The 13,002-nt window shown below is 41.2% G+C and overlaps 2 protein-coding genes across 3 annotated transcripts; one reads left to right on the top strand and one right to left on the bottom strand.

Annotated features, from left to right (window-relative positions):
• The first annotated feature begins 638 nt into the window (after positions 1–638).
• On the top strand, positions 639–3,199 carry st3gal7 (ST3 beta-galactoside alpha-2,3-sialyltransferase 7). Its single transcript, XM_085296879.1, has 8 exons — positions 639–787; positions 1,014–1,179; positions 1,286–1,412; positions 1,501–1,838; positions 1,941–2,127; positions 2,267–2,407; positions 2,583–2,735; positions 2,824–3,199. Exons 2-8 carry the CDS (start codon positions 1,031–1,033, stop codon positions 2,908–2,910), a joined length of 1,182 nt encoding a protein of 393 aa, XP_085153005.1. The 5' UTR covers positions 639–787; positions 1,014–1,030; the 3' UTR covers positions 2,911–3,199.
• Positions 3,200–3,217: 18 nt separating this feature from the next.
• On the bottom strand, positions 3,218–11,226 carry hps1 (HPS1 biogenesis of lysosomal organelles complex 3 subunit 1). 2 transcript variants are annotated; one of them, XM_085296878.1, is made up of 19 exons: positions 10,934–11,226; positions 9,303–9,425; positions 9,023–9,214; positions 8,785–8,916; positions 8,218–8,360; positions 8,031–8,139; positions 7,756–7,916; positions 7,500–7,602; positions 7,325–7,409; positions 7,084–7,139; positions 6,822–6,989; positions 6,380–6,550; positions 6,100–6,176; positions 5,874–6,011; positions 5,662–5,726; positions 5,314–5,459; positions 4,155–4,268; positions 3,970–4,052; positions 3,218–3,895 (listed from the first exon to the last, which is right to left on the bottom strand). In XM_085296878.1, exons 3-19 carry the CDS (start codon positions 9,137–9,139, stop codon positions 3,733–3,735), a joined length of 2,031 nt encoding a protein of 676 aa, XP_085153004.1. In that variant the 5' UTR covers positions 9,140–9,214; positions 9,303–9,425; positions 10,934–11,226; the 3' UTR covers positions 3,218–3,732. The 2 variants fall into 2 exon arrangements, with proteins under 2 accessions (XP_085153004.1, XP_085153003.1); XM_085296877.1 differs by lacking the exon at positions 9,303–9,425 and having other exon boundaries at positions 10,934–11,225.
• Between the last annotated feature and the right edge of the window lie 1,776 nt (positions 11,227–13,002).

The raw sequence follows: 13,002 nt of genomic DNA, 5'->3' as shown, positions 1-13,002 counted from the left end.
ACACACACACACAAAGAAAAAGACCCTTTAGGCATGTCCTACACAGAGGGTATATTCACTGCATAAGCTCCTGGGTTTACTCCCTCCTGTAGCTGCCACAGTATGCCCTTCTCTTTTACTTCAATATTCCTCTCATAAACATGCTGGTTTGAGGGATTATGCTATTTATAAAGGTTTGATCACTGTCAAGTGATATCTCGATTGGTCACTCAGTCTGTTATTTTGTTTGGTTAATTTTGATAAACTGCATCCAGAATTGCAGGTAGGACCAGTGTGCACTGGGGGAGGGTCTTTAGTTGTTTTCACCTGAGAGAGTCAGGCAGCCGATAGATAAATCAGCAAAGGGCATGGATTTTGTAAATCAACTGCCTTTGTCTGCATACAGTACATGACACAGGGCTGTTTGATAACGGGTTGTGCGGCAGCTACACAAACACTTCTCCTTTTTAGTGCTTAAAACCTTTTAGGTGTACTTCAGTGTTGTATTTACCATGTCTGACACTTCCCCCCTTTCACGTGATGTGTTTGTGCAGATTTTAATTGTATAGATTAGACACACACACTCACTTGGTCCCACTCAGTCAGAAATGTTTGCAAATGAGTGACATGTTAATGTTTAACCAGTGACTCTGAAGGAAGTGACAGAGTTCAGACAGATAGGAAGCAGCAGCAGCCATTTTAGCAGAACATAACAATAGATGTTGTTATGTTCTTCTCCTCTCCTCTCACCCATGGAGCTCAGGCAAGGACACAGTTAACAATCAGCTTGTCTTTTATCATCCTGGCTGTGAGTACCGTTGCTTATATTACCCAAATTGATGCTGATCTTGGCTTTTTACTGTGTAAAAACCATTTTAAAAGAGTGTAAGCTCACATTTTTCAGTTAAATTTACTCTAATGTCTATAATTACAGAGGTTTGTATCTGCCATAGAAAGAGTTTAGTTCATGACGTTGCTGTTATAAAGTGGAGATTATGTTCACTGCCGTGAGTTCAGCACTGTGTGTGTTTCAGGTGAAAGTACGAGCACCATGGTAACGCTGAATCGCTTGAGTGTAGCAGACCTGGACGACAGCTCTCAGCAGCTGCCTGAGGCCGCAGACGCGGCAACCCCAAGACCAGCCTTTCACAGGAAGAAAGTGGTCCCAAAGACTGACTCCAGAGATGTTTTTCTCAACAGGTGCAGCACATCTGTAGTACTGCATTTCCTTTGTGGGATATTATCTGTGCTATTTATAACTAACACTATATTTTATTGCATTAAAAAAAAACAATCTGCTGTAAAGAGAGGAGAACCTTTTCTTTAGCCTGATGCTGCTGATCGGATGTTATTTGGCTATTCTGATTCCTGCTTATCTCCCCGCGGACAAGGTGGCAGCTATCAAAGACGACTATCAACAACCCAAAGATATGGTACAGATGCATCTTTGTACATCTTGGCAAGTATTTGAGATGGTTTCTTTCCCTTTCTTTTAGCTTAAATGTTTTTCCCTCTGTTCAGGCCGTACTAAATCGGTCAGCCTCTCTGCTGGCAGGACCTTGTCTGCCTCGCTGGTGTCTAAACCACCTCAAGCACCTGTCTTGTCCTGTTGGCCTCCAAGACATCCCCGTGTTTGTACAGCAGGAGAGGCGTGAGCCATGGAGTCTGTCTCCTCCTCTTGGGTTTCAGGGCATCGAACAGCATCTCGCTGTAGCGCTCGCCACTCTGCCTCAACCTGGCCTGCCTCCATCATTGAAGAGAGAAGGCAGCTGCACGCGATGCGTGGTGGTGGGTAGTGGAGGGATTCTTCATGGGAGCCATCTTGGATCACATATAGATCAGTATGACATCATTATCAGGTATGCATTCCTGTGTCAAGTGGACACCAAAGACAGACTGTGGCGCCTATTTTTAAACTGTTGTGATGGTCGTCATCTCACAGGCTCCATCTGTGTTACCAGGCTGAATAATGCTCCGGTGCATGGCTTTGAGAGAGATGTTGGTTCGAGGACAACCATCCGCCTGACGTACCCAGAGGGAGCACCTCACTCCTCAAACGAGTACAGAAAGACTAGCATATTTGCTGTGGTGGTCTTTAAGAGCCTCGATTTAGACTGGCTTACTTCTGTGATCACCAAACAACCTCTGGTAAGGCCACATCACAAGATCCTCCACTGCACACGGAAAGGGCATATTGCACACACAAGCATCACAGAAAGTCATGTAGCAATGGCACTATACTATACATATACACCCTATATCTCCTTTTATTTTTATTTTTCAATAGAGCTTCTGGTCCAAAATGTGGTTCTGGAAGGAAGTTGTGGATCATATCCCCCTGACACCAGAGAGCTTCAAGATCGTCCACCCAGAGATTATTCACAAGATGGGCCAAGTTATAGAGAAATATGAACTGAACCAGAGAAATGTGAGTTTCTATGAATGAATAATCTGTGGACATTAATGACTGTGCAAATAACAAAATTACTTTCACTTAAAATCATAAACTCACAGCCGTTAGGAGGGCTTTTGCTATTATGCTGAAACGGGACTGAACTTATGTTGCAAACTACGTCACAGGTCGTTTTTTTTTCCTCCCCAAGAACATATTGCCAACAATTGGTGCTACTGGAGTGGTGATGGCTTTGCAGATGTGCGACCAGGTGAGCCTGGCTGGGTTTGGGTATGACATGCAGCACCCCGAGGCCAGGCTTCATTATTATGAGGCCATACGCATGGACACAATGAAGTCTCAAGTAAGTTTAGCTTAATGATCAAAGCAGTGGCAAGGAGGCGTCTGAGCTTCATGCTTCGACTCATTTTTCTCCCTATGATTATATCCAGGTGGTGCATGATGTAACTGCTGAAAAACTCTTCTTGAAGGACCTGGTGGCTGCAGGAGTAGTGACTGACCTAACAGGAGGGGTATGAGTCAAAGATTGGTGATATACAGAACTGAAGAACCCTACACACTGCAGACTGATTCTAAAATGCTCACAGCATCATGTGGTTAACTGATTGCTGAGCACATTTAACTTCAAGTGACGGTAGAGGCTAATTTTTCTCATTACAATTCAATGAACATGTTAAATCACTGGATCCTGTTCTGTAATTGTGATAGGAGAAGCTAAATTGTGCTACCACACAGAAACGTGATGGTCTGGGTTCACACTGTACTATTTCAACTGAGTTTACAACAATTTAATAAACATAAAACATAAGAATGTGAGACTACTGATTGTTTTTTCTCAAAAATTATTTCTCGTTTATTAAGACAGACAAACCATAATTACTATTACTATGTTTCCTTCATACATCTTATTACGCTGCCATTAGTAAAGGCAAAAAAAAGGGACAATAGCTGCATTTCTTAAAAACAAACCAAAAAACAAACCAAAAATCAGCCACAAATTTTAAAAAGAAAAAAAAATCTCAGTAAAATGATACAAATATTTAGATTAATAATAAATAAGAAATAAGTCAAATACATATTTTTAAGAACATATTAAAATACCCAAAAATTAGGAAGTGGAACATGCTTCATAAAAGACGAGGTGTGTACAGCGCACAGTGGGGTTTGATTTATCTAATCAGAAATCAAAGTGCTTTCAATAAATAATTTTGGGTCTTAGGATTTTAAACACAATACAAAAATACACTGACAATGAAACAGATGCAGAACACAACATGTAAAATAAGAGTTGTTTTTTTTGTTCTTGGCTACTCTGACCCACTGTGAGAGTGTGGGTCTGTCTACAGCAGTGGGTTGCGTGAGGGCTCCCATAATTTGCTTGCCAGCTGCCTGCAGTGCTGGAGGATGATCTCAGTGGGGATGACTCCCAGGTGAACTGTTAGGAGCTCGTAGCATTTCACCGTCTCGCCCGGGTGATTCTTACTATAGTACCGCAGCAGCTTCCTGCAACATGCATCGCTTTGTTTAGTCAGGAGAACGAATTAAAGAAAATATTTCTATCACACCAGGCTGGTTACCTGTAGTAATTCTGAGCAAGCATCCCGATAGGGGCGGAGTCATCGGGCATGATGGGTATGTCTTTTGCCTCCAACTTGAAGCCCTGATTGAAGAGGTATACAAATTGAATTATAGGCTTTTTTGCTGTTTCAGGCTGTTAAATTTGTTTTTATGGATAACAGAACAAAGTACAGCAGTGACTTACAGTTTCATTTTCAAACCAGAGAAAGTAGCAGAAGTAGAAATCTCCATCACGTAATGTTAGAGTGGAGTAACCCTTCTGAAGATAGTGCCGTGTTGTGCTGACCAGGCTCCACATCTTCAGTATGGATTAGAAAAAAGTAATGACAAAAATATGCATACTGTGATTATCCACACGCTGTCTTATGCACAGCCCAATGTACGATGAACATGAGGCTACAGACAGCTGGCCTAATTTATCACAACACTAGGAAAGAGTCGACACATAAACTCACCACCACACATGAAACAAAACTATCTGTACATGTTTGACTTCCAAGAAGTCAGACTTTGTCGTTTTTTGAGTAATAGGTCTCCAGGCTTTCTGAAGGTCTTTCAAAGCTTTTCTTTGATATTGCCTGCCTTTTCACCAATTTTCAGTCCAGTCCTTGCACCTGACCATTTGCAGAGTGATATAAAAAAGGCACCTACCACAAAAGAAGAATTAATGTTGTGTCTAGACGTAACAGAAAACTTAGCAAAAGGCTTACTTCAAATTCCTTACTACCTTTGGCACTTTGTTACTAGCAGCCTGTTCCACAAACACACAGTTTGCTGACATTTCTTTAGTTGAGTCTAGGAAAAATGCCAAAGATGACATAGCTTGATAGACATAAAATTGTATTTTTGAACCAACAATGTGATTCCCAAAAAGCTATTAGCTGAAAACTTGTCATATCCTTAAAAATGTAACTGAAAACTGAACAAGTGAAGGCCAAAAAAGAAATGGCAGGCCTAAAACCCAGCAGATGAACAGAAAATGGAAAACATTCCTGCAAAGACCTGACACAGCAACTGAGAAATGCATCTGACCATTAGGTCTACTGTTCATTGAAGAGAGAAATTGACTGAAGTAGGGCAACAGATCTTATCGAGTGAGAAATTCAAATTTGACATTTTTTGTTCAAATAATCATCAATATGTACAGAGATGAGACGAGTAGAACAGTCGAGTGTCTACAGTTAGCTACAGCTACTCTATTTCCATCTATGTTTGGACACATTCCAATAAATCAATTTACCCATTTCCCATTTCCCCAGCAAAATAGAAAGAAATGACGAGGGGGCTATTGACTTCTATACTTTACCCCAAAACAAATAAGATGTAGTTCTAGTTTTAGTGACCTTGTTTTTGATATACTGAGCCACTGGTCCCTTCCCCAGCTCAGACGTGGTCCGCTCTGTGATGCTGAGTGATGGCGCTATCATTTGTCCGCTTGATCGGTCCACACAGATAAAGTGGACGAGGCCTGGGAAATCCTCCAGGTAAGTGAGATTAATCAGTTAAGATTAATACGCTCAGCATAACAATGGGTTTGTTTTTTGGGTTTTTTAAGTGTATGTATGTTGTTAAAAACCATAGAAATACAAAATATTCTTTTACAAATATTACAAATTCTGCTTTGTAGAAAACAATTGCAGAGAAATTAGACAAAACAGGACATCACAGAGTTGCTGCACTGAGAGGATATGAGACCATGGTGATGTTCCTCTTGCTTTTCACTAACAGGAAGTCCTTCCAGTCCATCAGCTGCTCCCTTAGAGAGTGAGACAAAGATAGGAAGACAAAGAGGATACAGACAAAACAATGAAGGACGAGGTTGCACAGTGTCAAAATAAAAAAATGAAGTCAAGTTGGCAAGCCTAAAATATAACAACGAAAATAGTAGCTGACAGACACTCACTGCACCATGGTCTGGGCCCGCTCTCGCAGGCCAGGGGAGAGATGACGAGGAGTGTCGTCTGGTCCAGAGTCAGACAGAAAACACTGTCGGTATATGCCACACAGTTGGGTCTTCATGTTCTTGCACCACAGGATAAGACTGCAACATAAACAGACATTTAAAGCCTCACAGGGTCATCAAACTGTCTTGCTGTCATTTGGCCAGCAGAGGGCAGTAAGAGACTTACTCTCTGCTGAACCCAGGCCCTCCTCTGGAGAAGGCCCGGTTTTTGAATTCGGTCCAGACATTTTGCAACTGTGAGGACTGGTTAGAAGAAGAAAAGACAAAAAAAGAAGAAAAAGATTTGATTGGATCATGTGCAAACATTCTGTGTTTCTGTGATAACAAATGAGGATTAAAGTCAGTTTTTTGACTTGGGTGTTTGTGGCAAAGGCAGACGAGTGCTGAGGAAGTGTAGAAGAATACAGCCACTCAACGCAAAAGCACAACAACACACAAAAACAAACCTGTATCCCATTCAGTGCCAGGGTTTTAAGGAATTTATCCAGCTTGCTGCGCACTTCATGCATAGGCTGGCCTCTTGTGGAACCTCCTTGGCCTTCATTTAAGCGCTTCTCCAGTTTGGCAAAGGCTTCCCAAAATGTATACACAGACATGGCTACTCCACTGTGTGGAAACTGACACAGATGACACAGATAAATATGAAAAAAAATGAACTGTTTAAACAACTGAGCAAAAATATATTTACATGCTGTGAACACTTCATGGCACAGAGGTTAAATAGATGTATCTCCAAATAAGTCAAAAAGACTCCCCCTACTGGCCACAAACAACAATATGTCTGTGCGCACATACTGTAAACAAGCAAATTACTGCACATATAGACTGTACGCGACTTCATATGGAGTCACTAATACACACATTGTTTGCTTGTTGGTATTCACAAACCTTAGTTAGCAGAACTAGTGTGATGCCAGGCCACAGTTTGAGACAGTACATGGAGTGAGGCATCATGGGATAGAGGCCATCTTTTTGCGAGACCTCTAAGAAGACTTTGTGAGGGGTTGCTGGATCAGGTGGATAAACTTCTAGAGTACTCAAGCTGTCCTCTGCCATCTGAATACAGTGTGTTTCACATTGTGTCAGGGTAACACACAAACAGAAAGCTGTTTACTTTGTTTACAAACTTTGTTTACAAATGTATTCTCACCTGGATGTCTGGGTCTACAAACTCAAACACAGGAGTGCTTCCCCTCACTGGCTTTTCTGGTGATGTGAAAAATAAAGAAACAAATGACAAAGAACATGCTCTGCACACTTAACATGACTTAATCTGGTCACAGATACAGTTTGAGAAGTAGGAATCTGCATTTTGTATCTACTCGGTTTTATCCTTGTCTGTTAAAATCTGTTTGATGATCTGAACACAAAAGCTCTACTCAACAACCCACCTGAACTGCTTGAGTCTTTGTCTGTAGGTGAGGGCTCTGGGGTGTAAAAACTTTCATGGCCAGAACCAGATGTACTATCAATATCCTTCAGGCAAAGTGCACAGAAAGAGAGAATAAACACTCAGTAACAACATGCTTTGTCGGTGCTGTTTGAGAGGCTGTCACCACTTTGTACCTCTGGACTTGGGTCATCCACATCCACGTTGCTAGGATACATATTCTGTGCCATGATGATGAGGGCCAGGAGGTCTGAGGTGCTGAGTATACTTGCATTGCGACTAGAAAGAAATAGATGGTTGTAGCCATTACCATGTTGAATTGTAAAAAGTAAAAAAGGTAGGTATGAGTATATGAACTGTAAGTACAGGTGATATACGAGGAAGGGTGTAAGCTATAAAAATAATGTGACAGGTTTATAGAAACATCTGTACCTGGAGTAGAAAGCGAGCAGTTTGGTGTGAACCAGGATGAAGGCATGCAGCACCTCCTCTCCTCCTCTCTCTACGCTGCTGTTGATCTGCTGAACCAAACGGCGCTCCAGGAATTCGATGCACTGCTCACACAGTGTGGGGTGGATCAGCCTCTCCACCGCCTAACAGAGTGATGATGGTGATTTTTAAATAAGATTTTAAAGAGATTTTTTTTTTTTTTTAAAAGAAAGAAAAAGTCTATTTTCTAATCTGTACTAAGTGAGAAAGAACCACACCTCCACTAAGAAGCTCTGATCATTCTCTCGGAGGTGGCTGTAGGTCTCCAGCAGACTCTGGAGATGCTTCCACAGTCTCAGCCTTTGCTCCGTGTCCCGGGCGCGCAGTCTGGTGACGAGCAACATATGCTCATACTAAACCTCATGCTGTATTAAAAGCCAATGATAAACAGACAAAATGTCTTACTCTTTCCTGAGGAGGTTCCCACTGAGGGTCACCATGCCAAACAAAACTTCAATCATCTTATTCATCACGTAGATTTTCCTCCTTAGATCCTCCTCCTTTTCCTCGCCGTCTCCATTCACAGCAATGTACAGGCACTCATCAAACTGTAGACACAAAATACCCTAATAAATGTGGTTTTGCCCCAAGCGAATGAATGAGCTGGAAAATAAAGTGAAGGCGGTTGTCTTCTGCTCTTTGATTTCTCTAAGCGATAAAGGGTTTACACAAGAAAGAGCTAAAAGGCTGCTGACGCTGAGTGGACCTGAAACATGTCAAGTGCTTGGACTCGATAACTGCATCATGCGCGGCAGGAGGATAAAGCCTTAACAAGACTCACATGATAAAACATGCTGCTTCACAGAGACAAAGGCCTGCATTTAGGTGCTGTTGCTGAAGCCTGATTGCTTTACAGATCAGAAATCTTCAAACAAGGTCAAGAGAAATTAGAGTCATAGCACAATTTTTAGATAACTTAGGAACTTGTGCAGGGGGATGAAGACAGTTTTTTCTGTGTATGGCGGGTGCTACCTGGTGTAGTACGTAGATGTGGTTGTTTTCTGTCGTGAAAGATGTGTAGCTGTCAGCCTCTGTCACCATGGTGCTGAAGGAGATGATGATGGGAGCAAACAGAGTGCTGATGCTGTCCTCAAAGGCCGGAAACTGGGAGAGAAAAAAAGCAAACGATCAACTCATTTTAACACGTACAGGAAACAAGTTCAAAAGCACATACAGAGTGTCTGCTGAATACAGCTTTCTTCAACTTTACCTCGTGGCCTTCCTCTTGAGACGCTCCATACTGTTTCTGGATATTCTGCTGAAATTCCAAGTCAGTCCAGTAGAAGAGCATTTCAGCACTCTCACTTGCTATCAGCAAGCACTTCATCTGGACTACAGATGCGTTCCTGTCCTTTTTTAATGCGGTGTCCTATTTTACTCCAACTTCTCCACACGCATTAGGCTGTAAAAAAAAATAATGTTAAAAGTACTGAGGTGAAAGACATAAAACAGAGTCCGGGGAGGAATTTTGTGAAGCACAAAGGACTGACTTGATACTATTCACACAGCTAAGGCATGCCCAAAAGGAAGATGTTAAAATCTTGAAACACGATTAAACAGTCCTCAGATTTCCATTTTATTGTTCCAGCATTTAGAGCACAAGTTTGAAAAATCTAAAAAAAGAAAAAAAAAGAAAAAGAAAGATCACATCATTTTTTCATAAGTATTGATCTGAAAGCATGTCTGTGTAAGCATGCATTTATATTTGATTAGCTTACAGAAGCAGTTCTCAGTTTGCAGGACTGGCCTCCTGATGGGGCTTAAAGCCACTGCAGGTAGGTGTGGACAACCAGGTGGCAAGAATATAGAGCAGAATGAATGATATATTCTTATATTGTTGATGACTGTAATAGAAAATGTTGGAGAACTAGTGACTTATGAAAAGGTTGCCAAATAGACCCTGACTGATATATTGGTGGGGCCGATATTAGCCATTAGCAAGTATATCGATGTCGGCATTGTAATACCCGAAACACCCTTCAACCATGGTGCGTTTCCCATTACAGAAAACTTGATCAGGTAGTAGCATGTGTGTGAATAAAGAAGGCATTGTCAATGCAAAAGCCATCATCAAGTGAAAAATCTTAGTTAATGGAGCTTCAATACCACAATTCAATGTGGAAATAGTTAAATAAAGAGCAAAGCCTCCGTTTTAACACAGAGGAATATGAAGCTAGTCAGTCTGGGTCATGACGCTTATTTTGAAAAACAGGACTGTTTCATGGGGCTGAAAAAAAATCCACCCATATATCAGATTTTTAAATAAACAAATATTGCTATTTGTATCGACCTAAAAATCCTATATTATTAGGAAATAGGGATACTTGTTTAAAAAAAATCATTATAGATTATAGGTACAGAAATTAATGACACTTGTATCTCTGTAGCATCTTTGGTATAAAGATCACGACTAGCTCAGTGACACTGAGTCATTGTAACAGTATTATTATTGTGAATACATTTGCCACAGGAGTAACCGAAAGCAAGGAAATAAGCCTTCTCCTAGGCTCTGTTGCTTCCTGGCCTAAAGTAGGTAGACTCTGATAGTATATTAATGACGATATTCAGGCTCAGAGGCAGGAAAAAAGTAAGATCGGGAGCATAAATACCAAAATGTCCACCCTTGTTCACAAAGGTCCTTCTCCTCAACAAAAGATTTAAATAATGTTTGTAATTGTGGTGAGAGCAACACAGTGAGTGTACAGATGGGGTAACGACAGCTTTGAAACAGAAAGGATCCTTAGGGGCTCAGATCTTTGAAACATAACAAACAATCTTTTCTTCTCTTTCTTTTTATGTTTTGGCTGGTTTTTGTACATCTAACGGATATTTAATTAATATCTCATGATAGCCAGTTGGGCAAAAGTTGTGAGAAAGGCAGAAAAATCTGATTTGCAAATCTTTTGCAAACCCATAGACTAAAAACGTGCAGTCAGAAACACCTGATGTAACCATGAGCAGCTTCTCTTTTTTCATGGAGCTCCGATCCGTGCATTCACATCCCGCGTTTTACTAAAAGCCTTCCCTCTTTTACAAAACTTTTAACTTCCTCCATACACAGTCTGCTGATCCACAAACGTAGTGACCAAAGTTACAACTCGTATCACCGCAAATCACTCACACTTTTCTGCGCCGGATAACTCCAGCATCCCAGTCCAGTGTCTCCGTTGTCCTATCAATCAGCCCTCCTCAGTTTTCCGGGCCGTTTGGGGACGTTTTCATAGCGGGTTACAGTTTCAACCCAAGCTGCCTTCTTCCTTCCGCGCTGCAGCGCGACACCAGCGTTCAGTCATGTGACTTCAGGCAGGAAGTTTGCTGGTGTGAAAAGAGCTGGAGCTGTCAAACTATCGAGGAGAAGCGCTCGTCAGACTGCTGCTGTTAAGGAGCTCGTGTTAAGTGGAAGCTCCTCGAAGTGGATTACCCCTCGGGGAGCCCGATGATCAGTGAGGCAGGAAAAAGTCATGTGCTGGTGCATAAAGTGGCCCACATGACTAGGAGAGCTATGCTGTATAATAGCTGGTATTTGTGGCATGCAGCTGCATGATTGAGACTGAGATTAGAAGCGTACTCGTGCCCGCTTTCTTGGTTTGACATTTAGTGCAAATCTGTTTGCCTGTTGTAGTAAAGCTTCGGGATTTGTATGGAAGCTACTCAGAAAATGGCAAATCTTTGACGTGTACAGAGGAAAAAATATTGAAATTAATTAATTGGATGTATTATATTGTAGTGGTGGTGGTGGGGGAGTCACAGTGTTTGGCAAATGTATGAAAGTTTATTTATGTGATTAATACTGCAAAAGGCCTGGTGTTCATTCCAAGTCAGACTTTCGCATTTGGGAGCTGTTGCTGTCCACCAAATGGAATCCTAGGAGGAGTGAGTGCAAGAGAAACAGGTAGTTGTACTGCAAAATCAGAACAGTTCCACCAGAGAGCGAGTGGTGCTGAAATCAAAGATGTTTGCTACATTCAGAGGGAAAAAGAAAACACTGAGCAGCATTAAAAACCAACCCCCCCCCCCCCCCCCCTCCCCCCCAAAAAAACCCTAACCCGTTCTGGACACCCATGCAAGACAACATTGTTGGATGATAGCAGGATGCTTTCCATGGTAAAGAGAAAGGCTTTTACAATATCTACCCAGTTTAAGAACACTCCCCAGCTTCCCTTTCAGTTCATTCACTAGAATGTGCAAATCAGAGATCAGCCTAGAAAAGCCAGATTAGGCTTTTCATACCTAAAAAGCTATTCAACATTTCATCTGGATAGACAGATAAACGTGTACATGTACAAAGCCCTTGTAGAACCAAGTCTTGCCACTTGACAGCCATCCTGAAATATCTAAAAGCACTTATTTAGACACTTATTTTGAAGCGTTGTCACTAAAGTTTTCTTTAATTTAAGTGGTCACTTTGGTGTCACAGTTGCATGTATGAAGTCACCCGTAAAAACATATTTATAAAAAAAAAAAAATCTAAAAAGAGTGCTGTTATTGCCCAAAATGTTTTAAGACTTTTCTCCCCTCCTCCGGAAGTTAGACTTCCACCACCTTTGCTGATGATGTTTTCTCTTTAATGATGTGAAGGGGAAAGCACCTGTTAAACACACGGTGTAATAAGTGTTTATTGACAGAAAAGAGAAGCAGCCTGATAAATTCTAAACTTTGTGCTCAGATTTAGTCAAATGCAGCAGTGCGTTAGAGCACAGATCTAAAACAAACAGCGATGGCATCACACGAGTTTTTGAAGGTCAGGAAGTGGAATATTGACCATTTTAAGCTGCATTTTGCTACCTGAAGTCAAAATGAAAGCCCGGAGACCCCAGAAACAAACAACAACTTAAAAAGGCAAAGTCTCATAAAAAACATAGATTCCACAATGCACACAGTCACAAAACGTTTTTATCTAAGTAGCTTTATATTTCATATTATGTTACGAGACTTCAAAGTGTAGGGGTTTGCAACCAAAAGACCCCCAGTTCAATCCCTGGAGGAGACAGAAATAATTTTGGTGTTTTGTCAGGAAGGACAGTCAATATAAAACCTGTCACATGAAAAAATGTGGAGCTTTTTATTTAATATTATATTAATTTGCCAAATTGCTCATGAGTCCCTAAAAACCAGGGACTGGGTATCAAAATTCTGTTCTTCAAAGGTTATTGAGGAAACCTTAAAAACTTTTGAATTAAACCAAAAGTC

This window comes from Mchenga conophoros, linkage group LG13 (genome assembly GCF_057382185.1).
Source record: "Mchenga conophoros isolate Kocher_MC1m ecotype Shallow Benthic linkage group LG13, M_conophoros_male_GT1.1, whole genome shotgun sequence".
NCBI lineage: Eukaryota > Metazoa > Chordata > Actinopteri > Cichliformes > Cichlidae > Mchenga > Mchenga conophoros.
Note: the sequence above shows the minus strand (reverse complement) of the source record. Positions and strands in the feature narration are given on the sequence as shown.

Bases quoted from the DNA above. Each gene is read 5' to 3' on its own strand.
- st3gal7 (XM_085296879.1), top strand. From the start codon at position 1,031: ATGGTAACGCTGAATCGCTTGAGTGTAGCAGACCTGGACGACAGCTCT. The intron at 1,180-1,285 runs GTGCAGCACATC...TCTGCTGTAAAG, and splicing joins AGAGATGTTTTTCTCAACAG to AGAGGAGAACCTTTTCTTTA. The intron at 1,839-1,940 runs GTATGCATTCCT...CTGTGTTACCAG, and splicing joins CAGTATGACATCATTATCAG to GCTGAATAATGCTCCGGTGC.
- hps1 (XM_085296878.1), bottom strand. From the start codon at position 9,139: ATGAAGTGCTTGCTGATAGCAAGTGAGAGTGCTGAAATGCTCTTCTAC. The intron at 7,917-8,030 runs GTGTGGTTCTTT...TCACTCTGTTAG, and splicing joins ATCAGAGCTTCTTAGTGGAG to GCGGTGGAGAGGCTGATCCA. The intron at 5,460-5,661 runs CATATCCTCTCA...TGATTAATCTCA, and splicing joins GAGGAACATCACCATGGTCT to CTTACCTGGAGGATTTCCCA.